The sequence below is a fragment of the Poecilia reticulata genome, chromosome 7, assembly GCF_904066995.2.
Source record: "Poecilia reticulata chromosome 7, P_reticulata-male-v2, whole genome shotgun sequence".
Lineage (NCBI taxonomy): Eukaryota > Metazoa > Chordata > Actinopteri > Cyprinodontiformes > Poeciliidae > Poecilia > Poecilia reticulata.
In genome coordinates, this window is record NC_088836.1 from 26775775 (window position 1) to 26802300 (window position 26526).

At 36.7% G+C, this 26526-nt stretch overlaps 1 protein-coding gene across 1 annotated transcript in view; it reads right to left on the bottom strand.

Annotated features, from left to right (window-relative positions):
* Positions 1-1878: 1878 nt before the first annotated feature.
* kdm5bb (lysine demethylase 5Bb) overlaps positions 1879-26526 on the bottom strand; it is a 30245-nt gene continuing 5597 nt past the window's right edge. Inside the window, exons 5-28 of the mRNA XM_008414414.3 lie at positions 25457-25513; positions 21995-22132; positions 21789-21882; positions 20669-20787; positions 19608-19766; positions 18344-18463; positions 18093-18251; positions 17786-17967; positions 16290-16452; positions 16091-16210; positions 15108-15302; positions 14811-14992; positions 13486-13610; positions 12191-12341; positions 11989-12103; positions 10946-11301; positions 10524-10662; positions 9580-9759; positions 8443-8604; positions 7051-7536; positions 6879-6963; positions 5605-5813; positions 4052-4369; positions 1879-2843 (exon numbers count right to left, since the gene is read on the bottom strand). Of these exons, the coding sequence (XP_008412636.2) occupies positions 2706-2843; positions 4052-4369; positions 5605-5813; positions 6879-6963; positions 7051-7536; positions 8443-8604; positions 9580-9759; positions 10524-10662; positions 10946-11301; positions 11989-12103; positions 12191-12341; positions 13486-13610; positions 14811-14992; positions 15108-15302; positions 16091-16210; positions 16290-16452; positions 17786-17967; positions 18093-18251; positions 18344-18463; positions 19608-19766; positions 20669-20787; positions 21789-21882; positions 21995-22132; positions 25457-25513 (4152 nt within the window). The 3' untranslated portion in view covers positions 1879-2705. The remainder of the gene's footprint in view (positions 2844-4051; positions 4370-5604; positions 5814-6878; positions 6964-7050; positions 7537-8442; positions 8605-9579; positions 9760-10523; positions 10663-10945; positions 11302-11988; positions 12104-12190; positions 12342-13485; positions 13611-14810; positions 14993-15107; positions 15303-16090; positions 16211-16289; positions 16453-17785; positions 17968-18092; positions 18252-18343; positions 18464-19607; positions 19767-20668; positions 20788-21788; positions 21883-21994; positions 22133-25456; positions 25514-26526) is intronic.

The window sequence follows — 26526 nt, forward strand, 5'->3', positions numbered from 1 at the left end:
ATGACTGCAGGATATTATTAGCTGCTCTGCAGAGGGAGTGTTGCCATGCTTTCAAAACAAAGTGTTCCTGCCTTTATTTAATCAAGTCGACAAACAAGGATCTTGCAACAGCTCCGGCCATTAACCAGATGTTATGAAAATACCAAAAGCAAAACCGAAAGAACAGAACTGGTTTTGAAATCAGCTTAACCCAATTGAACATGTGAATTGTTTAATACTTTGTGAACACAAAAATTCATTATAACTAAATGCAACAGACCAAACTAAATGGCATGTGGAAATATTGGTAACTTTTTAAAGCATGTATATTTACTTTTAAATAATTTCCTTGTATTAGTTCATATCTCTGTTTAATTCTGTATGTGCCGAGTTTCGTTTGTTTGTATTGTTTACTTTTCTTATTATTTTAATTAAAATGGAAGCTTTTATGAAAGTTCAGATTAATTTCACTTCCTGCTACAGCGTTAGTGAAATTACCGTAATAACCCGATGTTGGCTGGAAACCATTTTCAGAAACCATTGGAATTTTTCAGATAGCGCAAAGTGATGTGGAATTACGGAACTGCGAATTTGGCTGAGTTGTCGACGCGTTCAGTCTAGAAGGGTTAATTTAGCAAAGAAATAAAACTAAAACAAAAACGTCTTATTTTAATTTTTGTGATTTCAGTTCCGTTTTACCATTACAAGAATTTCAGCTTGAGCTTGTAAGTGAGCCTTAGTTATTCCAGCAGATGGCTACATAACTGTGGTTTCTGTTGCAACACCTGTTAGTAGGGTGTAAGTACTTATTCAAGGGATTAGTCAGAAATGTCTGGATGAGTTTATTTGGCCCCTCTGTCCACAATTCAATAATGACGCAAATTCAAGAGGTTTAATTCCAGATTTTTACAGACAAATAAAATCTGTTTAAACATTTAATTAGGTACAAGACAAAATCATGTTTGTTTTATAATGTTCCTGTTGTCATTTATCACACTACATGCTAAAACCAGCAAGCAATACCCAATCATTGTTGTAAAAAGTAAAAAATAAAAATAAAAAATGAGAAGAAAAATGAGGACGATAAAGACAGAGTATTAGGGCCATGCTAAAAACAATAAATAAAAAAAAATTATGAGAATGACATTGTAATATTACAAGAATAAAGTCACAAAAGAATAAACTCAAAATAATACAAGAATAAAGTCACAAGGGAATAAACTCATATTATGACTATATTCTTGTAATACAACTTTATTCTTGTATTATATTGACTTTATATTTGTAGTATTGACTTTATTCTCATATTATTTTGACTTTATTTTATAGTATTTTGACATTATTCTCTTAATATAGCTTTATTCTCCTAATACTATTTTTTTTATTTTTTAGCGACTTTTTTGACTTTCTTATAATAAAGTAATAAAATATAATCTTTTATATTTTATAAAAGATTATAAGGACGCTTTTATTTTATTCTTGTAATTTCATGCTTTTATTCTTTTCTTAGTATGGCCCCAACACTCCATCATAATAAACTCCCCCAGAATGTTTTGTAGAATGTTTATCTGTCATTTAATACAACAACTGACCGAGAGCGTGATTATATTTTGGATTAATAATAATTTAAAATTCCTTTTCTACAAAATTTTGACTACTTTATTAAGATACTGTCTATTACCGAGGAGATAAAACAGCAAATGTTCCAGTACTCTCGCCTGGTTTAGCTAAATGTCACTTTGTGGATCAGGGGAAAAAACTGAATAAATATAATAAATTCAAACTTGTTTGTTAAAATCTTGTTTTTTAAGTAATTGCAGCAGTCTGTAGTGAATTAATTCATAAAAGGAGAATATTCACGATGTTGTTTCTTTGCACCAAGTGAAATGAGAAAACCTCTCCATAGAACAAAAGGGCTTTATTCCACAATATAAATTGTAACATCTTCACTTTTCCTCTCTACCGTATGCGCGGTTACCATCCTGCGGATCTGCATGTCAGCAGTGTGTTTCGTTTTTTTTTTTTTTTTTTTTTCCTTCGGCGTGCTCTGGTACGTCTCCGCAGCCGTAACCCGTCCACATAACCTTCTTTACATCACATCAACATCATCGCTAAAAACACAACTTGGCAGAGATCAAGCCATCAAAGTCAAAAAAAGAAAGAAAAAGAAATTATTGCTCAGATAAATAAAACCTATTCTACAAAACCAAAAACGGGAATAATTATATTAAGATGCATGGACTAAACAACGAGGTTTAAAGAAAAACAAAAAGCAATTATAGTTACTTTTACCGGGGTTAATAACTCCTTTTCATTCCCCATAACTCTGTGAAACATGCAAAGAGGCTCCAAAGAAGATAAATTTGAATCCTTAGCGCTTTTTACTTGGGGTATCGTGGTGTAAGACTCTGTTGTGCCGATGAAATGCAGACCCATGCAGCACACTTAATGTCCTTTGTTTCTTTTTTCCATTTAGACAACCACAAACAATTTATAAGAAAGAAAGAAATATATATATAATATATGTAAAAATACAAAAAAACCCTAGACATTATAGTTCTGGACGACAAGTCAAAGAGGAGATAGCACCATTGTTACAAAAGGGTCAGACAGGTGGGACTGTGTGGGGGAGGGACGGGGACGGGATCAGTGACGCTTCTGGAACGGACCGAGGACCTGCAGACTTCCCAAAAACTTACAAAAAAAATATTAAAAATTCATTTTCTTCACTTCCTCGTCTGTCGATCGTTCAGAGAACACGCGACGCAAACGTAGTCCTCCTTCTCGGCTGTCTCCGCCGTGACGCCGACGCAGACTTGGTGGAACCACTGGTTGCATCTGCCGTCGCACTGGACCCAGTCCACCTGCAGCGGCACCAGAAACCACAGGGAAAAAATCAGTTTTAGCACGAAAAACGGTTTGATCTGTGAGGTTTAACATCTCAGGTTTTGTTGTTTGCAACTCAATCAGTTTGTGGTTTTGTCCTGAGGACATTTTCAGGTCCTTGGTGCGACTTTATAAAGAAAGGAGTTAGTTTATGAGTTAAAGAATAAACATCTTTCATATATATTTTATATTTTGTTTATTCTGATCGAATAAAGTTTGTGCAGCTCCTGCCTTTCATTAAAACCAACAATAATGATGGTTCAAAGGTCGTATAATCAGGGTTTGAACACTTTTCTCACAATATAATTCAACTTATCAAGTTTTTTCAAAATAAGTTCCAAACTTCTTCAGGAACATAGTTTGGAAATAAAAACAATACAAATGAACTAAAGAAGGCAGCTTCAATTCACTGTTATATCATTCATTACTGTTGTTAAATAATGTCTTGTGATTGTATTCTACATTAAACAGAAGGGACAAAACAGAGTTAGGAATAATAAATATTCATTACATTGAAACAATCCAAACAAAATGTGTTAAAGTAAATTATCTTCCTGCTCCAATTAAATGCTTAAAGACAAAATACAAATAAAGTACAAAAAAAAAATCCTCACATTTCAATAATGCTCTTTAATTTACAAAATATAAGCCAACCTTTATTTTAGTTACACAGATCAATTCCTGATTATTCCCGATTAGGAATTATAAATATTCATTATTCAAACAATTCAAACAAATTGTAGTAACATAAATTACCTTTGTGCTCAAATTAAAACAAAGACGTATAAAAAAGATTAGAAAAAGTTACAAAAAATATAAAACGTTTTTTGGCATTTAGCAAATAAAATAGTTTTGATGATTGTATTTGGAAAGTTTAGACAGATTTAACTTCAGACAGTGATAAAAAAATACAGCTATGTTTTTTATTATGTGTATGAAAATATCTGGTTTTAACTGTAAATAACGCGATATCCAAGTTTAGGCTTTTAATCAAATGTTAGATTGCATTTTATCACAAAACTGAAGTCTGAATATCAAAAACTTTCAAGGATTTTATACAGAAATCAAGCTCTTTCCAAATCCTGAAAGTACAATTTAAAATCAAGCATTTTCCAGGTTTTAAAGCGCCTGTATACACGATTTTAACTGGCTCCCTTCAGTGTAAGGGATCTCTTTAAAGTCTCACCTCGTCTCCTTCGGGCAGCAGACAGCTCTCAGCGGGACACACAGCCATTTCCTCGTCAGAGTCGTCGGACTGGGAGAAGTCGGAGCGCGGGGAGGACGAGGTAGAAGCCGGCCGGCGCTGCAGCTTCTTTTTATTCACCTTCTGCCTTTTGTGGGAGTGTTTTTTATCTTTCCCCCTGCTCTCTGCGTCCGGTAAGCCGTCCCTCTCCAGACGCCTCTTCGCCTTCCTTTCTGAGGCCGTCATGGCGTCCGTCGTGGCGTCCGTTGTGGCGTCCGTCGTGGGGTCCGTCGTGGGGTCCGTCGTGGCGTCGCTCCCGTCCTGAAAACAGAATCAGTCCCGATAAAACTCACCGAGAGTAAAACTCTGTTACACACCTGAAACTGTGAAGGAGGAGAGGCAGATACACTGCAAAGTCACAAAATATTACCAAGTATTTTCAGTCTATTTTAAAATGCAAATATCTTAGCGCACTTGAAATAAGAAAAAACTAATTTACAATTAACTTTTCAGCAAGATATAAGAGCTTGTTTTAAGTCTATCATTTCTTAATATTGATTTAAAAAAAGCTCTAGTTCCACTGGCAAATTATCTCACTTATAACATGAGAAAATGTATTGAAATCTACTACTTTTTTAATCAATATTGAAAAACTATTTGCTTAAAACAAAGCTGCATGTGAGTCAGTTTAGCTTCAAGTCAATAATTCTTGAATATTGCTGAAAAAGTACTAGTTCAACTGGCAGATTATTTTCGTTATAATTTGGGAAAAAGAGACCATCTGGAAGTGGAACTAGAACTCGGTTGCTAGGTGACGGGCTGGGCCTAGCTGAGGTTGCTAGGTAACAGCGGAGAGCCTGGCCTTCGCTCATGAAATAAGTGAAATGATCAACCAGTGGAACTGGAACTTTTTCACCAATATTAAGAGATTGTTTACTCAAATCAACTCCTATATCTTGCTGAAAAGTGTAAGTCTGAGTAAATAATTCCTTAATACTGATTAAAAAAAATAGTACTGGCTCCATTGGGAGATTATTTAATTTACACAAGATATTTTTCCCATGTTACAAGTGAAATAATCTGGCAGTGGAACTCGTACTTTTCCATCAATATTAAGGAATTACTGACTTAAAACAAGCTGTTAGTTAGCTGTAAGTTAGTTTTGTCTTACTTCAAGTGCATTATGTTATTTGAATTAGAAACCAAATTTTAAAAATAATTGCAGTGTAAACAATATGGTGGAAAATTACGCAGAATTCATAATATAAATACTCAAGTTTGCTATGATTTTATGTCAGTTGTGTCAGCACCAAGCAGCTTTAAAATATGGAAATACCAGATGATAGAGGAATGGCTAGAAATAGGAGGCAAAAAGAAAATAACAGAAAGAAAGAGAAATTAACATAATAAATGTCATATGTTGTAATAAATCATTCCCTGGGATAGGCCAGGAATTCATCCGTTTTGATAACAAAACTAATAATCTATTTATTAAAGCAACAAACAGTGCTGACAGTAGCTATGCTTGGTTTATTTGCAGAGGTTGATTGTTTTACCTCGTTCAGTGCCGTATTTGTTCCCTGAGAGATGAACTGCATGTGTTTGCTGTGTTCTGACGGCTCCTCCTCGGCCGGCGACGCGGCTCTGTTGGATTGCTGGCTGTTGGCCCGGTCCAGTAGGATGCAGTACAGGCTTTGGACCTGCGGCAGCGACACCTGCAGCAGGAGCCCCTCCACCATCAGCTCCTCCAGCTCACAGTTCAGGCCTGGAGAAACAAAGAACAGAGAGAACGTCAACTAAATGTGCAGGATTCCTCCTTTAAATCTGCCGTTTCAAACCGCAAAAACAAAATCCAGTAAAAGTAGTTTTGGTCTATTTTCTTGTAGAGATGCACCAATCAAATGTTGATATCTGTATCAGTCCTGATATTGTAAAAAATTCTAGATCAGATATTAGTGACAATGTCCGATCAATAAGAGCTGATCTATTCAGTCTAATTCTTTGCTTTGTGCTTCCATGTTTTATTATTTATTTTACATTATAGTCAGAATTAACTGCACTTTCTGAACCATTGAAAGAAGGTTTGTTGCATTTTATGTTTAATGTTTGACCAAAATAGTCAACATATTATTTTATCAGTTTCAGCTTCTTTATTATTTATTTCATATTGTCTGTTCTACTCATAATTGCACAAGTTTAAATCGATTAAAGTTGTGCTGTTTTTACAAGTTTAACCAATTGTGAAGTGTGCTGTACTGGTGCAAAATTATCAAATACATTTGTATTTCAGTACATTTATGTCTGTGTTTGTAAAAAGGAACGTTTTAAGTCAATTAAACTGATAATCTGTTTTGGATTGGTGTCAGCCGACGCTAAACCTCAGATATCGGTATCAGAAGTAAAAAGAAATGTGGAACCAGTTTCTAGAGCAAATATCTTAGAACAGCTAAAATAAGACAAAACTAACTTACAAGTAACTTTTCAGCAAGATATAAGAGTTAAAATAGATTAAAAAGTATTAGTTCCACTGGCAGATTATTTCACTTACAACATCAGAAAGAAATGTCTTGTTAGAAGTAAAAAATATCTACTACTTTTAGTTTTTCTTTTTATCAATAATTAAGAATTATTGACTTAAAACAAGCTTCTATATCTTGCTGAAAAATTATTTGTAAATTAGTTTTGTCTTATTCAAGGTAACTAACATATCTGTACTATTATGCATAGACAAAAATACTTGGTAAGATTTTGTGTTTTTGCAGTGCAGTCATTTAATTTAAGTGTGCAGAACGAGCTTCTGATTTGAAGCCTGGACTGAGCGAACACGGACCCTGCAGCGGGATGCATCTCTGCTCGGTGTAAAAGACGGTCTGAGCATGGCTTGTCCTGTTCCACTCTGGAGTCAAACATGGAGCCTGAAAGAAGAAAAAACATCAAACTAAGAATTAGCATCCGCTGCTAGCTGCTGGCTGGGAAGAGAAAACGACTAGCCAAAGACGGACCTGAGTGTTGTTGTGGGTGTTGTCGCAGCCCGACACCCAGTGGGTTAGTGTTGGAGGCGTTTCCGGTCTCTCCTCTAACTCTGGCAGGTCACACGTCTGTAAGATCTGCTGTGTTCGCTGCTGCCAGTTTAGAGTTCTCTCTACCAGATAGTTCAGGGCGTCGCCCTCCGGCAGACGCACGCCTACGTCGTGCAGCGACGCCAGCAGGGAGAGGACCTTGCTTAGCGGGGGCTTCTCGGACCGCTGACAGTGCGGACAGAGCCACGGCTGGGTTTCGCGTGACTCGGCCGGGTCCCTGACGCACACGCTGTGGAAGGCGTCCCGGCAGAGCTCGCACTGCAGCATGGCTCCCATGGGCGCCTTCTGGCAGGAACACACCTTCAGGTCCATGCAGTCCGCTGTGGGGAGGAGCTTCGACTCGTTCGCCGCCCTGAGACTGAAGAAGGTTTCCATCTCCCTCACGCGCAGCTCCTCCAGAGTCGCCATCTGGTTGATGAAATGAGTCAGTTTTACTCTGCACAGGTTAAATGTGACTTATTATGCTTCCTTAAATAAGTTCGGCCTATCTATGCCCTATACAAAACATGTCCATTAAAATGTATGACCAAAGTCATTCTTAGATTAAGAAATGTCAGTCTGGTCAGTTCTGTCTATTTTGAGCCATTTTAGGGCCTCTGCCACTTTAAATCAGAATAAACTGCTGCTGGCCACACCACCCAACTCAAAGTTTCTCACTCGCATGTGAAAATAGCTCTAAACTGATGCACAATTATACTACCGTACATCTTTGAAAAGCATTAGAGCCTCCAGCACAATCAACAAGAATGTAGCAAGTGGTTTATGGATGGTAAGTCGACTACAAAACACTTGTCTTTTCCAACAGCCATTGTACCTTGGTAAAACCAGCTGAGCTCCACTTGGGTTGCTAGGTAACAGGGCAGTCCCCTTTGAATGTGACTTAACAATAGGGAAGTTTATGAAACGGCTAATTTTCCAGACACCAAAAAACATTAACTTATTGCAAAAAACACAGCAGGATATTTTTTGAAGTGATAGAAACCCAAAAGGAAGGACAAAACGCACAAAATGTAAATTTTGTAATGTGTTTCTGGATTCTGGTTGCTGGGAAATGGACCCAAAATTAGGCCACAAATCTTTTCTTTACGTTCCACAAGGAGACAAGAAATCATTGGATTGAAATTAAACCTGTAATCAGCTTAGATAATATTCTGAATGTTCAACTAATATTCAGAAAACTCAAGGAGAACTATAGATAGATTTATTTTGTTTGAATAGAAATAAACACTTAAAATATTTAGCTCTGTGTGTAACGCTCTATTTAATATATGAATTGAACTTTTAAACAACTTCCATGTGATTTCCTGTACTCACTGCAGAGGTAGAGTCCTGGGTCTCTGACAGAGCTTTCTCCACATCGCTGAGAGAGTTCAGTCGTGTCGGCTTCTTTTTGTTATTTTTCAGGGATTCTTTCCCCTTCTTGGCCTTCCTCTTCGGAGAACCGGCAGCTCCAGCTTCAAATCTTGGACACAGGACCTGTGTTAAAACAACATAAATAGCTGAATATTAAAGTTGATGACTCAAATAATAAATACCTCTGTTGTTTTTAACTTACTCTGCAAAAACACAAAATCTTACCAAGTATTTTTGGTTTATTTTGTAATATAAATATTGAAATAAGGCAAAAATGAGTAAATTTTCAGCAAGATATAGGAGCTTGTTTTAATAAAAATGATTTCTTAATATTGATGAAAATGTGTCAGTTCTGCTGGCAGATTATTTCAATTATAACATGGGGAAAGTATCTTGTTATAAATTAAATAATCTGCCAGTGGAAGAAGAACTTTTAGAACTTATATGGAAAAAATAGGTAACACATTATTTGACAAGTTGTGCATAAGACTGACACGAGACTGTCATAAACATGACATAACGCCTGTTATAAACATGAAGGAAACTTTATGAATGCTTATGACTGTAGTCATGAAGTGTCATTTGGTAAATAATGACACTTTTAATGCAAAGTTAACACTTTTAATTGACTTTTACAGCAAGTTTTAATGCAACTTTTAGTGCATCTTTGCATTAGAAGTGCCATTATTTATCGAATGACACTTCATGACAACGGATGTAAACATTTATGAGGACTCCTTCATGTTCATGACAGTCTCATGTCAGTCTTATGCACACCCTGTCAAATAAAACATTCTTGTTCCACCAGCTGATTAAGTTACTACTAAAAAAAAAAAATACTTTTTTGTCAAAATTAATAAATTATTTAGCTTCTAGAGCTTTCTGAAAAGAAACTTCTAATTTAGTTTTGTCTTATTTCTAAACTAAACCAAAAATCCTTGGTAATATTTTGTGTTTTTGGCTCTTCCACAGGCTCAGATCACAAATTTCAAACCTCATCCAGTCACCGTCTGACAGATTTTAAATATGGACATGTTTCAGTAAAATGTGGTAGATAAAGAAAACATCTGTGTGGATTTATGATCTGTACAATAATACCTCCAGCAGCGTAAGAGTTGAGTCCTTCAGAAGGAAAGTTGTGGCTGCAGATTCTTTCCACTTCTGCACGTCTGCCATCAGAGACTCCAGCCGGTCCAACGGCTCCAGCTGCACTTGGATGGCTTGTCCTCGTAGCAGCATGTCGGAGAGGCTGTCCGCCACCAAAACGCAACCGCTGGCCTGAAGGAAGCACAACTTCTGAGTGGGAAACTCAGAGTTTCAACACTTTTCCTACAGTAAAATTCAGCCACTTCTCAAGCATTTTCAAGGTAAGTTTACAAACTTTTCCAGCACCAAACTTTGGAGATAAAAACAAAACAAATGAACTTCAATATTACATGACATCATTTATCAATGTTAATCAAAACATTCTACAGCAGGGACAATGTAAACTAAAGCATGACAAACATAATAACATAATATCACAAAATTTAACCCTTTACATCTGACTAATGTGACTAAACAAAAAAAAAAATCTCCAAATTTCAATAGTGGTCCTTCACTTAAAACATATAAGCCAACATCTATTTCAAGTACACAGATCAATAAGTCACTGATTATTTGTCATTAGGAATAATAAATATTCATTTTTCTGGAACAATCCAAACAAATCATATTAACGTAAATTACTTTCCAGCTCAAACTAAACAAAGAAAAATATACAAAGAAAATTACACAAAAATTCTTTAAAAAATATTCTTGCCAAGCAAATAGAAACAGTTTTGATTATTCCAACTAACCTAAAACAAGAAAAGTTTAATCTGATTTAACTTCACACAGAGTGAAAAAAATGTGTGTGTGTCTTTTTATTCAGTGTATAAAAATACCTGGCTACAACTGTAAGTAACATTTTCTAATTTAGGCTTTTAATCTAACATATGAAACACTTTGCAAACCTTGAAAACACCCAAATGAAATTCAAGTATTTTCAAGGATTTCCTCACCTGACGCTCCTCGGCTTCCTGGAGCCACTCCCGTGCTTTCCTGATGGTGTCTTTCAGCAGCAGACAGTTTGGGAGGTGAGCTGGGATGACGGAGGCCTTTTCAGCTGCAGCGCTCAGAGTCTCGATGGAGTGAGGCGGCCTGGAAATAAAACATCACAATTTCAGTCAGATCCATGTTATTTATTTAGCAGCAGACGATATGAATGAATCTGTTTATAAGATTCTGACAAATAAACGGAAAAGGTGCTGCAAACACAGTTTAAAACCTGAGATTTTAGTTGTTAAACTTTTGAATAGTTGTTTTGTTCCAGGAATTATGTATCTTTAAAAATAAATTGTGTTTTTTTGCGACGTTAGCAGAGTATGGACAGAGATTAATAGAGAAGCGGCTGCAGCCGTGCATCAGGTGGTGCTGCGCTCACCTGGCCTTCAGCAGGCTGCTCGCCTTCTCCTCCCAGTGCTCCGACAGAGTGAGCTGCTCCTGCAGGCGCGCCATGGCTTTCTCCACGGACGGATGCGGCGCCAAGCCGACTCCCTGGTCGATGAGTCTCCTCATGGCCTCCAGGGTGAGCATGTTGGGCTGGGCGCTGGCCAGCTGCACGGCCTCCAGCCACCTGGCCTGCTCCAGCCGCTCCCGGAGCTGCGGCAGCTCCGGCAGGTCCACATCGAAATCGAAGCTGACGTCCAGCAGACTCTGGATCTCTACGACGCTGGGAGACTCCTCCACCAGGACCTTCTCGCTGTGCTGCTGGAAGTCTTCGATCCGATTCAAGAGTTCCTAAATGAAAAGAAGCATTAATTACTTTGCCTTTCGACATTTGCTTAATGCTACATGCACGCAGGCAGGCACACATACTTTGTTTAATTTTTTTTTGTTTATTATTTTTCCAGGCCCCTTGCAGCTCCCCCTTACAGCCGTCACTGTTGCGGCTGGTCATAAAGTGCTTCATAAAAGTATTAATCCCCACTAAACTTCCTTCATATTTTGTCACAAACTTCAATGTGTTTTATTAGGATCTTATGTAACAAACACAAAGTGGTCAGTAATTGTTAAATATAAATTTTTTAAGGATTTTTTTATTACAAATTAAAAAATGAAAAGTGTTATATGTATTTGCATTGACCCCTTCACTCTGATACCCCAAGATAAAACTCAACCTAAACCACACAAAGGCCAAACTTTACAATCCATAGAGCCATTTTTACTAAAGGTGGGCAGATCGATCCAAAATATCAATAAAAATCAATTTTGTATCAGTACAGAATCGATGATTTAGATTCACTGTTTTTGTGTTGTAGTTTCTAAACTTTACCCCCCAAAAAATTTTTTGATTTGCTCTAAAATGTTTTTTTTTTCCACAATTGTTTTAGAAAAAAATGACATAAAATCCCTCAAAAAAGAAAAAATTTATTTGTGATGTTAATGTAAAAAAAAACGACTAAATGTTCCTCTTCCTTGCCGTACCTTGAGCTGAGGCGCCTGCGGGAGGCTGCAGCACAGGTTGTACAGCTGCCTCACAAAGGAGCTGAGCTCTTCCACCGTCAGCTGGCTGCGAGACTTTCCACTCCCGCACCGATACCTGGAACCACGGGGAGACTCACCCTGATGATGCCGACACAGCGGAACAAACACCTAAAAACAAATGTAACTTTTATAACGATGTTACCTGGTCTGCTTCTTGCCGTTCAGCAGCTGCTGAGCCACCGAGGCGCATTTCTCTGCGTCTTGTGTGACGAGACGCAGCCGCCGCAGCAGGTCGTTGTCGGGGAACAGTCTGGTCTCTGACTCAGTGAGAAGAGAGCGGAAGACGGGCAGACCTGAGGAGAGAACGACGGGTCAGACGCCGGCTGATTAACGCCTTCACAACCCAACACTGAAATGTTCTCAGCAGACGAATGAAACACAGCTAAGGGTTGGCAAAGTGGACTAAAAACTTTATTGAGATATTTTCTGGGACTATTTTGAGGATAAAAGCGAAACAAGAACTATTTATTACTTCTTTTTTTTAGGAAACTTTATGGCTGTGACTGCATGACACAGGATACAAAAATACTGATATTTAAAAAACATTCACATTTGTAAATTGCTTCTTTAGGACATCAGTCACATAAAAAAAAGTGTGATCTGCATCACTAAACTGCACACAGTTGATGCATTTCATCACATTTTCACATTTATTGATATTTATTAATACTCTCATTGAACTAACAGAGGAGAAAACACACTGCAAAATCACAAAAACTTACCATTTCTTTGTCTAGGTTTTGCTCTTGAAGTAAAACAAAACTAACTTACAAGTAATTTTTCAGTAAGATATAAGAGTTTGTTTTAAGCCAATAACTCATTAAAATTTATGAAAGAGTTCAAGTTAAAAGTGAAATAATCTGCCAGAGGAAAAAACCATTTTAACTTATAAAATGGGAAAAATATCTTGTTCCACTGGCAGCGTATTCCACTTATAACTAATACGTATTCATCAATATTAAGCAATTATTGACGTAAATCAAGCTCCTACTTCTTGCTGAAAAAATACTTGTAAGTCAGTTTTGTCTTATTTCAAGTGTACAAATATATTTGCAGTAGAAACAATATTAAAATTGCAAGGATTGTTAGTTATACTACACCGCTAAACGCAAAATCTTACCAAGATTTTGTTGTGAAGTACAACTAACAATCATGATAGTATGGACATTTTTGGAGAACTTCAAACATCCTTAATTGGAATTTATTGTGACAACGATAAATCAATATTCCTGTCACGATAACAAATGTATCACGGTAAAAGATAACACGATAAATGCCTAGTTTTTATCACAAATTCAGCTCCAAACAACAAACCTCTTAAAGCTTGAATACACTGGAAAAAATGCAGCTAATTTAGATAATTAACACAAACAGTAGATATCAAACATAAATATTTAAGACTATTGCTTCACTTATTTAATGTTTTGTTGTACTCACCTTTTTTCTTCTCCAGTTTGGCCTCCAGAGTCTGGGTGACACGAGAGGCCCATTCGTCATAGAGCTCCGCTCGCTGCTTCACGGCGTTCATCATAGGGAACAGGTCATCCATAGTGTATCTGTAGCTGCAGGAGCAAACACAACGCATCGTGAAGCAAACACAACGCCACATTTAGCTCTGGAACCGCAGCGGCTTCACGATGCAGCAACTTTTAGAGGAAAATATAAATCTAAGGCAGTGGTTTTTAAAGTGCGGCCGCCAGGGGGCGCTAGGGAGGACAAATAAAAATTAAATGACTTTTTAAAAATAAAATGTAATCTGTTTTTCTATCATTACTGTAAAATATAATTTAAAATAATTTGTTAGAATGTTGATCATCTTTCTCACTGGCTGCCAGTCAAATGTATGGAGCTGATTCAGAAACCTTTCAGAAACCTTTCTTGAAATGGAAAAGTTTCTGTAAAGTAAAAAGACAGAAGGAACCGTCCAGCAGCCCTGCTGCAGAAAACACAAGGACTGTGGAGATTAAATAAAATTTGATGTGATGAATATAAAGTATTTCATATTTGTTATAATCAAAAGATGGGATTATGGTGGAAAAATTTTAAATATGTAATATATTGTAACATAAACCTGATGTTACATCTCAAAACTCATCAAAACTAAAATCAGAAGGGATGAAGCAGCACATATGCACTGCATAAACACAAAATCTTACTAAGTATTTTCGTCTAGTTACCAGTGCAAATACCTTAGTACTATTGAAACAAGACAAAACTAACTTGTAAGTAAATTTTCAGCAAGGTATAAGCTTGTTTTAAGTAATTCCTTTAATATTTATGAAAAAGTTCTAGTTCTACTGCCAGATTATTTCATTTATAACAAAACATTTTTTCCAAGGTTTTAAGTGAAATAATCTGCAAAAGGAACTAGTACTTTTTCATGGAATTGTTGACATAAAACAAGCTCTTATAACTTGCTAAAAAAGTTACTCGTAAGTTAGTTTTGTTGAATTTCAAATAAACTAAGATATTTGCACTAAAAACTAGACGAAAAATACTTAGTAAGATTTTGTGTTTTTGAAGTGCACTAAATGAATTAAAGTGAATAAAAGGGGAAAAAAACATTCTCAAAGTTGATGTTTCTTTAGATATATTGTAGTATTTTCTGGGTTTGCTGAGGGCCACAAGCTAACGCAGCATTGAAACGTTTGGGAACCTCCTGATCTAAGCTGCGGTTTCATTAGGAGGACAGATCGCCTGAAGTAGAGTGCTAACAGCGATGCTAACGCTCAGAGAGAAGAAGCTTTTCCAGCAGCTCTTACTTGAGAGTGTAGTTGGAGACGTGGCAGGAGCAGAGGCTGTTGATGTGGTAGAGACAGACCAGCACACCTTGGCTGCAGGGGCAGGTGATGGCGGAAAGGTAGCAGGTGGTCCTGCAGTTGGCACACTGACGCTCGTCATCTTGGAGGTGATCATATTTTGCCTCCTTGCAGTTCACCACCCCCTAATGGTGTTAAAAAAACCCCAACAGAATATGATTTTTACATTTTTCATTTTAGGAAATATTTATTTTTGTCACAAAATCTGTTAAGTTTTATAGAAAATGTGAGCCACTTTACCATCTTCTTGACTTTGTCCCTCAGTTCCTGCTCCTCTTTGATCATGAGGGCCATGTCCTTGTGAACGGCCGAGGCCAGAACCACGTTGAGCGTTTCTGCTTTGGTGGCCATGTTGCACACCATCTCATCGTGGGAGAAGACGTTGTACCGATGCAGCAGACGGTAGTGATCCACACACTGCCTGCCCAGGGGCATCTAGACACACAACCATAGAAAAACAAACAGGTTCCAATAAGCCAATGGGCAGTAACTAGTTACATTTACTCAGTAACATTTATTTTTGAAAAAAAAATACTTTTAGGTCTATCTTTACTTCACTGCACTTTTCACTTTTACTTGAGTAATTTTATTATGAAGTATTGAGTATTTACTTGAGTAAAATTTATAGATTCTCTCCTAAAGAATGAAAAACTGACATGTTTTAACCAAAAATCCACCTGACACAGAGACACACCTGCAGTTTGTGCTGAGGTTTCATAAGTTTTTTATTGAAAGAAACTGATTTAGAAAAAAAAAAAGATTTTGCCTGATTTAGTTAGTTTTTGTTACTTATATGAATTATTGCTATTTTCATCATTAAAATACCAAAATTTCCACATAACTTTGAATTTTGATCCATCTGTAATTTTTAAATATTAAATTATTGATAATTTGATCAGTAACTCAGTACTTGAGTTGACTTTTTACCAAATACTTTTTTTACTTGAGTAAAAATATGTTGAAGTAGCGCTACTTTTACTTGAGAACAATTTTTGGGTACTTTGCCCACCTCTGCTGCTAAGTTACACAGTTATGCAATAAGTAACTGACTGATTGTTTTGCTTTTTTCCTGTTTTGACCCGGCACAAGTTCTCTATCAGATTAACTTTGACTAGGCCACTCCAGAAAATTCACCATGTTGTCCTTAAGGTTGAAGTTTTCATTTTATTTCTATTTTTTGTTTTTGTTTTGAAAAATAAGTATTTCTGAGTAAAGCTACGTACCCAGTCCACGGTGCAGAAGTTGACCGCCTCGGCGAAGTTAAAGCCCTGATTAAAGCCGCTGTGATACGCTCTGGGAAACGTGATGACGAATTCACCGGCGCACTGGTTGGTTCTGTAGATCTACAGCAGAGAGACGAGTTGTTGGTTTTTATTCGGGAGATGTGAAACAGACCGAGGTGATGACTAAAGCAGCGGGTACCGGGACGCCGTGCGCCATCAGCGTGTTGGGGTTCATGATGGTGACCAGCTGGTGCAGCAGGTCCGGCTGGGACTCAAACAGCTCTGGAGCCAGTTTCTTCATCACCTTCTCCAGCTGCTCGGCTGCAAAACCAGGAGCACCATACCAGGTCTTCGGTTCGCCCCTAAAAATGAACAACAGCATCACAAAGAAAGCAGAAGCAAGGAAACTACACTGCAAAAACACAAAATGTTAGATTGTGGGTCTAAGTTCAAGTGTAAATGTATCAGAAACAAAACTAACTTAAAGGTAACTTTTCAGTCGTTTTTTAAATATATTGATAAAAATAATCCACTGGCAGATTTTTTTTCCTATGTTATCACTGAATAACCTAGTGGACCTAGTGCTTTTTTATATATCAATACAAAGGAATTATTTACTCAGACTTACACTTTTCAGCAAGACGCTGGAGTTGATTTGAGCAAATAATCTCTTAATATTGGTGAAAGAGTTTTAGTTCCGCTGGTGAACAAGGGCCAGGCACTGCGCCGTTACCTAGCAACCCCAGCCAAGCCCAACCCGTCACCTAGCGACCCAGTTCTAGTTCCTCTGGTAGATTATTTCACTAAAAACATTTTCCCATGTTATAACTGAAATAATCTACAATGGAACTAGTACTTTTTTTAGTTACTTGTTTGTTTTATTTCAAGTGTACTAACATATTTGCACTAGAAACTAGACAAAATAATTCTTGATTTGGTGTTTTTTTTGCAGTGTATGTCCCTTGTTCTACACACTTGAATTAAATGATTACACTACAAAGACACAACATTTTAGTATTTTTGTCTAATTTCTTGTGCATCTATCTTAGTAGACCTCAAAAATAAAAAAAACAACAACTTACAAGTAACTTTTCAGGACATTTTGAGTCAATAGTTCCTTAATGATGATAAAAAATGCCAGTTCTACTGACAGATTATTTCAATTGTAACATGGGAAAAGGACTTGTTCTAGGTGCAATAAGACATTTATGATCAAAATTAAGAAATTATTGACTTTAAATAAACCTCCTACTTCTTGCTGAAAAGTTACTTGTACTTTAGTTTTGTTTTATGTCAAGTATACTAAGATATTTGCACTGTAATCTAGACGAAAAAATATTTAGTGACATTTTGTGTTTTTGCAGGGGGTCAGGAATGTGCTTATCTTCTGTCCAGTAAAGTTAGGATTGAAATATTATTTCTTTTTATTGATACTTGTAAACAGTGCTGCCAGGTCCGCTTTAAAAAGAGACTGTAGATCTCAATAAGTTTTTATCTGGTTAAATAAGAGTTATTATTATCATTATTACTTGGTTTAATGTTAAGTTTGGGGTATTTTCAGATATTTGACTCCCGGAAAAAAAACAAAAAACTATTCAATAATTTATTTGAACAACATCTGTGTTTTCAGCAAAGTTCTGAGTTTCCTTTGACAAACTGTGTTTGTGTTTCTGCAGTGTATTCCTGTATTTGTACCAGTGCAGGTAGTTGATGGAGTAGCTCCAGTGATCCTCAATGTGCCAGCAGAACGAGGAGAAGCACATGCCAACATAAAGCCAGGGCAGCGTCATCCCGCAGATGTCAGCTGTCACATGAGTCAGAACCGACGGGTTCATCATCGCCAGATTGTTCAGATTCCAGCCACATTTGAGGTATTTCTGCAGAAGACGAAAAACACAACGGATGTGATGCTGCAATAAATCCACCTCTTCGTAATAAATTGGATTAAAGCAGAGAAATGCAGTCAAAACTGATCACAATTCCTCTGACATAGAGAGAATACCTCATCTGCTGGGGAAACCTTAAATTTTCCATTTGGGATGGGGAATCCGCTCCCAAACTCCTTGGAGGCGATATCAGCTCCGTACTCCACGGTGACGTCCTCCTCGATGGCTCCAACCAGGCGCCAGAACTCTTTCTCCACCAGCTCCATGGGTACCATCTGTCACCAGCACCAGAGGGATGAAATTTGAATTTAAAAAGGCTTAAAGCAACACAGACGAGGATGTTTAAGTAGGAAAATACACGACTTACATGAACCGGCATGTTGAAGTAGTCGGATTTGAATGCATCTGCCATTTGGCCGAACGCACGCAGAGAATAGTCCCTGTGTGCCTGTTCGAATCCGAACGCCTCGTGAGGTTTGCTGCATTCCTGCAGGTGCAATTTATGTTTACATCCCAAATATATAACACAGCAATGGTCTATTTTCTAGTGAAAATATTTTATTACACCTGAAATAAGACAAAAGCACCATACTTGTAACTTTTCAGGAAGATGTAGGACTTTATTCTAAGTCAATAATCCCTTAACGTTGAAGAAAAAGTTCTAGTTGTCTTGTTGTAAGTGAAATAATCAGTTAATTCTTTCAATACTTTTTATCAATACCTGGGAATCATTAACTTATAATAAGCTCCTATATGTTGCTGGAAATTTACTTTAAAGTTATTTTGTCTTATTTCAAGTGCAATAAGATATTTGAATGAAAAACTAGATCAAAAATACCTGATAAGATTTTGTGTTTTTGCAGTGAAACTAAGGCTGAATCAGAGTTCGTTCACTTTTCCCTCAATAAAATTCAAGAACTTTTCAAACATTTTCAAGGTAAGGTTAGAACATTTTCCACCATTACACTTTTGGATTGTGCTGTTATTAATCATGTCTTGTGATAATATCTGACATTCTACAGCAGGGACAATGCAACAAAATGTTATGCCTCGCATAAATTAACTTTGGTCATTCTAACAAGATGAGTTTAGTCTGATTTCACTTCAGACAGTGAGAGGAAAATGTGTTTTTTAATAAGTATATGAAAATGCTGTAAATAACGGCTTTTAAATTTAGGCTATTGAAACATTGGACTGCACTTTAAAACTGTGCAGTCAGTTGTTTAGGGCTGCAAATGTTACATAATCTTTTGGGGAAAAAAATACAGAGAAATATATCCTATAGAAAAGTCAAAATACTTGTTTGGCTCAAAATCTTGAACTATAAACTAAGGCTGATTATAAAAAGTACACACAGTTTCCAAAACGATCTAAATAAGCATAACTGGTTGTTTTGGAGTCATTCTTTTGAGGATATTTAGTGAAATTATTCTATCAAAAATATCTGAAAAACAGCTAAAACCTGCATTTTTTAATCAAATATCCTTCTTTAAATACATCAGTTGGTTCTTTATTACTTTTGCCTCCTTACATGCTGCTATATAAAAAAGTAACTTTATCTTATATTTCCCCTTTGCTTCAGGTCTGTTCTATATAAACAGTGTAGTGACATCATGTGCCGTTTGCGTCACCTGAGCCAGACACTTGGGGCACCTCCAGTCTCCTTTGGGGACATCGTTCAGCGGGGGGATCAGACAGAAGGTGTGGTAGCTGTCGTCACAGCCGTCACACAGCAGCAGCCGGTCCTCGTCACCTCCACTGCCACACACCAGACACACGACCAGATCCACCTGGGAGACAAAGGCAGATACATCAACTGGAAACAACAACAAAAAGAAACGTCTGCTGAACCTTAAGCAGGCTTTTCAGAGATGAGACATTACAGAGTTTACTTTGGTCCATTCAGATCCACAGAGGCTGAAAGCCAGAAGGTTTGAAACGCCCCACTTTGTTTTTACATGGAAATCCTGAACAACTGAGCAGATCAGCTGCACAATGAGACGATTTTAAGAGATCTACATGTAATTCACCCTAAAGTTCAAAGTTCACATAAATAAACGGAAGGACGGAAGGTCGAACGGATGGATGCTTTAGAGTTTGGGACCAGTTAGTATGACCATACTAACTATGGTCCAGAAATTCTGAAAATTTCTGGACTTTTCCTGGCAGGATCAGAGAAGTAGAACCATAAAGGATGCTGCAGTAGTTTCTGAATAATAAGTAAACTATAAAACATGTTTTTCCCCATATTGGGGTAAAACCAGCGAACTAAACATGGCTGTCTTGTAATGATGAAGTGGGCGGAGCTCAGGACCCACTGACTGTGACGTCAGTACTGGGAGGTTTTGGAACAGCTGGTTTTCCAGAAACAAAAAGAAAATTTTTTGACTGTTTCTAAAAGCAACAAAGACACAAATAAAAGTACAGAAATGTCTGAAAAGTGAATTTTGCACAATAGATCCCATTTAATTATGGTACAATGATGATTGGCTTTTTATCCATCATTTTAAATGTGACATTTCCAAACCAGAGCTGTTGAATCTCTGACTTTGGAAACTATGACAGAATATGTATGAACGTCTCCTTCATGAGGCGGCTGATGAACGCTGAAATCAGACGTTCAACTGAAGCTTTCATCATCATCAATTATTCAGCGATTGAACTTCTCAAGGCTGAAGATGTTTCTACTTACTGGACTCGGAGGAATGAGAGGAATCATCTTCTTGTAGCGGGACTTGAATTTGTCTGCTTCAATTATTGGTTCCTTAAACTCAACTGGTTCCTGTTTCACTAGAATGGGAATCGGTTTTTCTGCAAGGCAGTAAGAAACTTCAATGTTACCAGGAGCAGCTTTTATATTTTATACATAAATTCACTTTAGTTTCTCATTTACAAGCTGTAACTTAAAATCTGGTAAAATGTTCTTTAGATATACTTTCTTAGTGTGCATGTTTATTTTGTAGTAAATTATGTTGATCCTGTTACAATTTGGGAAGTAGAAGTTCCCTGTCAGTCATTTCTGAATGTTCTTGTCAAATATAATCATATTTAGTCCTGGGTTTAAAACTCAAGCACTTTTCAAGGTAAGTTTTCAAACTTTTCCAGCACCAAACCACGGAGATAAAAGCAACACAAATATTCTAATCTTAAATGTTGAAGTTTCATTAGTTGGAAGCAGAAAATCATCATGAATAACAGAGATAAAGCTTTATGTCATTTTTCTATATTATGTGTGATGGAGTTACTGGAAAAAGCTAACTATTAAATAATCTAATTTATTAAATATGACTATAGAAAAGGTGCTTTTAATATAAAATGTTTTTTTACACATCTGTTAAAACTGTCACGTCATAACAGTTTAACATAACACAGATAATCTGTGAAAAGATCCACCTCCTCCCTGAGCTATTCAAGAAATGCTCAGCTGCCGACCAAAAACAACCAATCAGAGCAAAGAGGAGGGTCTTAGCGCTGTCAATCAAACTCATATAGTCGCTGCTAATTGTGCTAATGGTGGAGAAACTTTAACTTACAGTTACAGGTAAACTGTTTATCTGACATCATCAGTGGCCATGCTAACTAGCCGTAGCATTCATGACAGGCTATGCTAGCCCTAACTGGATGTTTCTAGATTGCACTGGGAGCACTGGGAGCAGGCAGAGGAGCTTATCTGTCCCATAACATACAGTCACGACATAGTGAGTTTTAACAAATGAGTGAAGAACATATTTTATGTTATAAAAATGTTACAAACTTCAGCTTTAAATCAGTTACATGCTTTACATTTTGCTGTCTGAGACGAAGAGTCTGACCTGGTTCCTGCTTTACGACAATAGAGCCCATCCTCCTCCTCAGATTGGGCTTGCTATCCCCCGTCTCACCTGGCTCAGTCTTCACACAGGTAGTCTGCACCAGCACAGAACAAGAAGTGAAACTAGAGGCAACCTCAAACAGTAAAAAACACTATGAAGCTATTCTTGGAACCCGCGGTGAAAAGTGAAGCCGCAGCGACTCTCACCTCCATCTTCATGCGCTTGGCTCGGCGAGCGCTTGGGCAAACATCAGGCGGGGGGGCCGGCGCTCTCTGAATCGCCTCCTGCAGCTTGGGCTCGTCGCCGCTCATCTCCTCCACCGACTGCTCGGGTTTCTGGACACACTGAGGGAAACGGAGTCAGTTTAAAACCCAAACCTGCTGGCTATGAGCAGGGATTTGCATGTTTGACAGGAAATACCTGCAAATACAGACATGAGGAAGTTATAAATACGGACAGAATGGGACACAAGTCTGAAGATACTGGGAGGATATCGCTGATATGAGTCAATGCACTGCAAAAACACAAAATCTTACCGAGAAGTTTTGGTCCAGTTTCTAGTTCAACTATCTCAGTACACTTGAAATAATACAGAACTAATTTACAAGTAACTTTTCAGCAAGAAATAAGAGTTTGTTTTAAGTTAAAAAAAAATCCTTAATATTGATGGAAAAGTACTAGTTCCACTGGCAGATTACTTTATTTACAACATGGGAAAATGTCTAGATATAATAGAAATAATCTGCCAGTGATTATTTCATCAATATTAAGAAATTATTAGCTTAAAACAAAATCATATATCTTGCTTGAAATCTACTCATATTTTTTTAAGTCGTGTTCAAAGATATTTTAACTAGAAACTAAACCAAAACTACTGAAGATTTTGTGTTTTTGCAGTGAATGGTATGATTTTACATTGTGATACTTAAAAAGTCAATTAGTAAAGGTACTTGTAATAGGATAAATCAATTTTATTGATTAGTAATTTTTTTTGGTTTTCGAAGATTTAATTTTGGGAAAATCTGGATTTTTTTTCCACCAATGCTCCCCTGGGGTTTCCATAGTTCAGAGGGCGGCCATCTTGTTTCACAGCTTCTATTTATTTGAACCTTGAATTCATGTCAACTCTACCATAATATATTACACAGAGGCTACAATTTTTCTTACAATTATGAGAATAAAGTCACGATATTACAATAATAAAGTCGTACGGCAATTAAGTCTAAATAATACGGGAATAAAGAGTCAATATTACCAGAAAAAAGTTGTGATATTAGGAGAATTAAGTAATAATTTTATGAGAACTCCAACATGGAAAATAACCAAAAATATAAATGAGGAATGGTGGGCATCTTGTGTAGTTATACTTTGGCATCGGTTTTACAAATAAGGAAATCTTTTATTACATCAGCATCAAATTATCATCAGTAGCAGGACTTTAAAACTGAGGTGATCACATCAGATCCTGATAACTAGACGGAAGCCTTTTCTAATCAAAACGACCTTTTCTCTTAACTTCAAGACATTCTTCTAAATATGTCTTTATTTCTCTAATATTATGGTTATGTTCTCTTAAGTTAACATTTATTCTCATAGCCTGACTGTACAACTCTCAGAAGGGATGATTGAAATAAAATCCACTTTTTGAAGATAGTTTTGTCGTTTGTAATTTTGTCTTTAGTAAAGAAAGTGATTTTAAAAATTGGAGATTTTATTTGAAAGCCATGTCGCTTATCGTGTCAAGTACTAAATCACATGGTATTTGGCTGTGAAGCCAGAAGACAATAAGGCCAAAAGAAGGATGTGGTTAATGAGAGTTTGTCACCTCAAACAAGACAAACATGTCAAATCCAAAATAATTTCAGGCTTGTGCTGAGGCCTGCTTCACCTGGTGTTTAACTTCTCAGGTTTAATCAGTAACAATGGAGGACAAATGGTTCAGACAGCGCTCAGCCAAACAAGATGAGATATTAACTTCTGGAAATTAAAATAAGAAAATGAAATAGCAGCAAAAACAAAAGAATTGACACAGCTTGAGCTTTTCCACAACCTCGGAGTTCAATATATTTTAAGTAATAAATATATAAGTATTATGTTACAAACTGCAAAAACACAAAATCTAACCAAGTATTTTTGGTCTAGTTTCTGGTGCAAATATCTTAGTAAACTTGAAATAAGAGAAACTAACTTTATAAAAGTAACTTTTCAGTTTGTTTTAAGAAAATAATTCATTAATATTGATGAAGAAGTACTTGTTTTATTGGCAGATTATTTCACTTACAACATGGGAAAATGTCTTGTTATAAGTGAAATAATCTGCCAATGGAACTAGAACTTTTTCATTAATATTAAGGAATTAGTGATTTAAAACAAGCTCCTATATCTTGCTGAAAAGTTACTTGTAAGTTAGTACATTTGAAATAAGACAAAACTAAGATATTTGTACTAGAAACTAGACAAAAATACTTGGTTAGATTTAAGTGTTTCTGCTTTGTATGAATGATCAGGGATTCCAGAAACTCTTGAAAGCACCAATCTGATGGTTGAATAAGCTAAATAACAGATAAAGATCAATAAATATATTGTTGACCCCACATGTGTATTTACTCAATAATTTAGCAGATAAAAGTTTTTTTGTTTAAAATGTTAATTTTGGGTGTGCTGTGGTGGTGCAGGGGTTAAGCACAACCCACATATGGAGGCCTTAGTCCTCGACGCAGCTGTTGCAGGTTCGATTCCCGGCCATGGCGACTTTTGCTGCATGTCTTCCCCCTTCTCTCATTACCCACTTTCCTGTCAATTAACTATCAAATAAAGGCCACTAGAGAGAAAAAATCTTTACATTTTTTTTTTATTTTGTCTGGAAAAAACTAAGAGCCCACTGCACTGAACCCCATTGAAAATCTCCTGGTTATTCCACCAAATATTGGTTTCTGAACTCTTCCTGAGCTAAAACATTAGTTTTGTTGTTTCTACATGAAAATGAACTTGATTTCTTTGCTTTATTTGAGGTCTGAAATTACTGCATCTTTTTCATTATTTTGACCATTTCTCTTTTTCTGCTAATACTAAATTTCACAGACATGTTGTCAGTAGTTCATAGAATAAAAGACCAATCTTCATTTTACTCAAACTTTTACCTATAAAGAGCAACTTATCAGTTTAACTTTTTCCAGAGCTGTATTTCGATTAAAATGCAATTAACTCAAAAGTTAAATCAAGTCCCACCGCCACATTAAATGCAATTAAAACACACTGAGGTTTGAAACATGAGAAGTTCAACAGGTGTGAAAACTTTTGCAAGTAATTGTACATTACAGGCTCCAACTCCTCTGCAGGTTCAGACAATAGGTGAACAGATGAATGGATTTTATACTAACTGATATCTCAGCGTCTTTTTGTGCTTTCAAACAGTAAAACTCCTCCTCCTTTGTGTCTAAGAGTCAAAAACTCCACAAAGTTTTAACTTCTGACCTTATTTCTGCCTGGCACAGAAACAAAACCACAGTGGCTGCTGGATGCACGTGGTAACACCGAGGTAACTTGAGAGCAAATACAGCCGAGTCAAGCTGGAAGTATGGCACAACGACCACCTACCCACCCACACAGGACATGCATTTTGGTTCATTTCAAGCTTTAGCAGCTTCGTAATCGTCACACAAACGTACCTTTTCAAGGTCAGGATCAGCCTCCAAACGCATCAGTTTGGAAGCTGGTTCTTCTGCCTGAGGCAAAAGAGAGCTTTGGTAATAAAACATTTTAGAGTGACCTGACCAAACGGCCACACAGAACCAATTCAAGTACAGTATCACAGAAGCTCTCTTTGTTTTTTACGGTGCAAATTAAGTTAAAGTCACAGCAAGACACTAAACTATAATAAGAGGCTCCAGCTGCAGAGTGTACTGGTTCCTGCACTCTGAACTAATTATATTTACACAGAGAAGAAAAAAAAACAATTTCTGTCACATCAGATTTACTCCACATGTTCTCTTTATATGTAGTTTAATATCGATACCTAAAAAGCTGGACAGATCACTGTAGGAAGCAGATTTTTAGGTAGGATGGTTAAAAAGACAGACATTAAATCAGATTAAACAGATTTTACAACAGGAGATTTAACACTGGAAGTGGAAAACATTTTAAATATCCAAAATAAATAAACGAAACGACAGAAACGACAAATAAAATTAACTATGAAGTCTCTGTAAACAAAACTGTCCTTCAAAAAAATGGCTAGTTGAGACCAAAACACCAAACTGAAGACTTTCGTCATCCAGTTTTTGGTAGAAAGAGAGAGAAAAGAGAAAAGCAATAACTTACGCAAATGGAAGTGATTGACTTTGTCTTAATTTATCATGTAATTAATTGATTTATTGCGACAGATCTAAGGGTTTCTACACTTTTCCCGCAGTAAAATTCAAGGATTTTCCAAAAAATTTCCAGTTTTCTAACATTTCCAATGCAAGATTTTGGAGTTAAAAATAAAACAAATAAACTAAAGAAGGCTGTTTCAGTTATTCTAGATCAGGGGTAAACTAAACTAAAATATAGCAAAATTTTATGTCACATTAAATACTTTTGGTGACTTTAACTGACCTAAAAACAAGAGAATCTAAAGAAGTCTGACTTAACTTCAGACATTCATATTACATGTATGAAAATATGGGTTAAGGTAGCCTGAAGTGACTCAATTCCGAGTTTTTTGGCAATTCCGATTTTTTTGCCAGGACCGTTCACA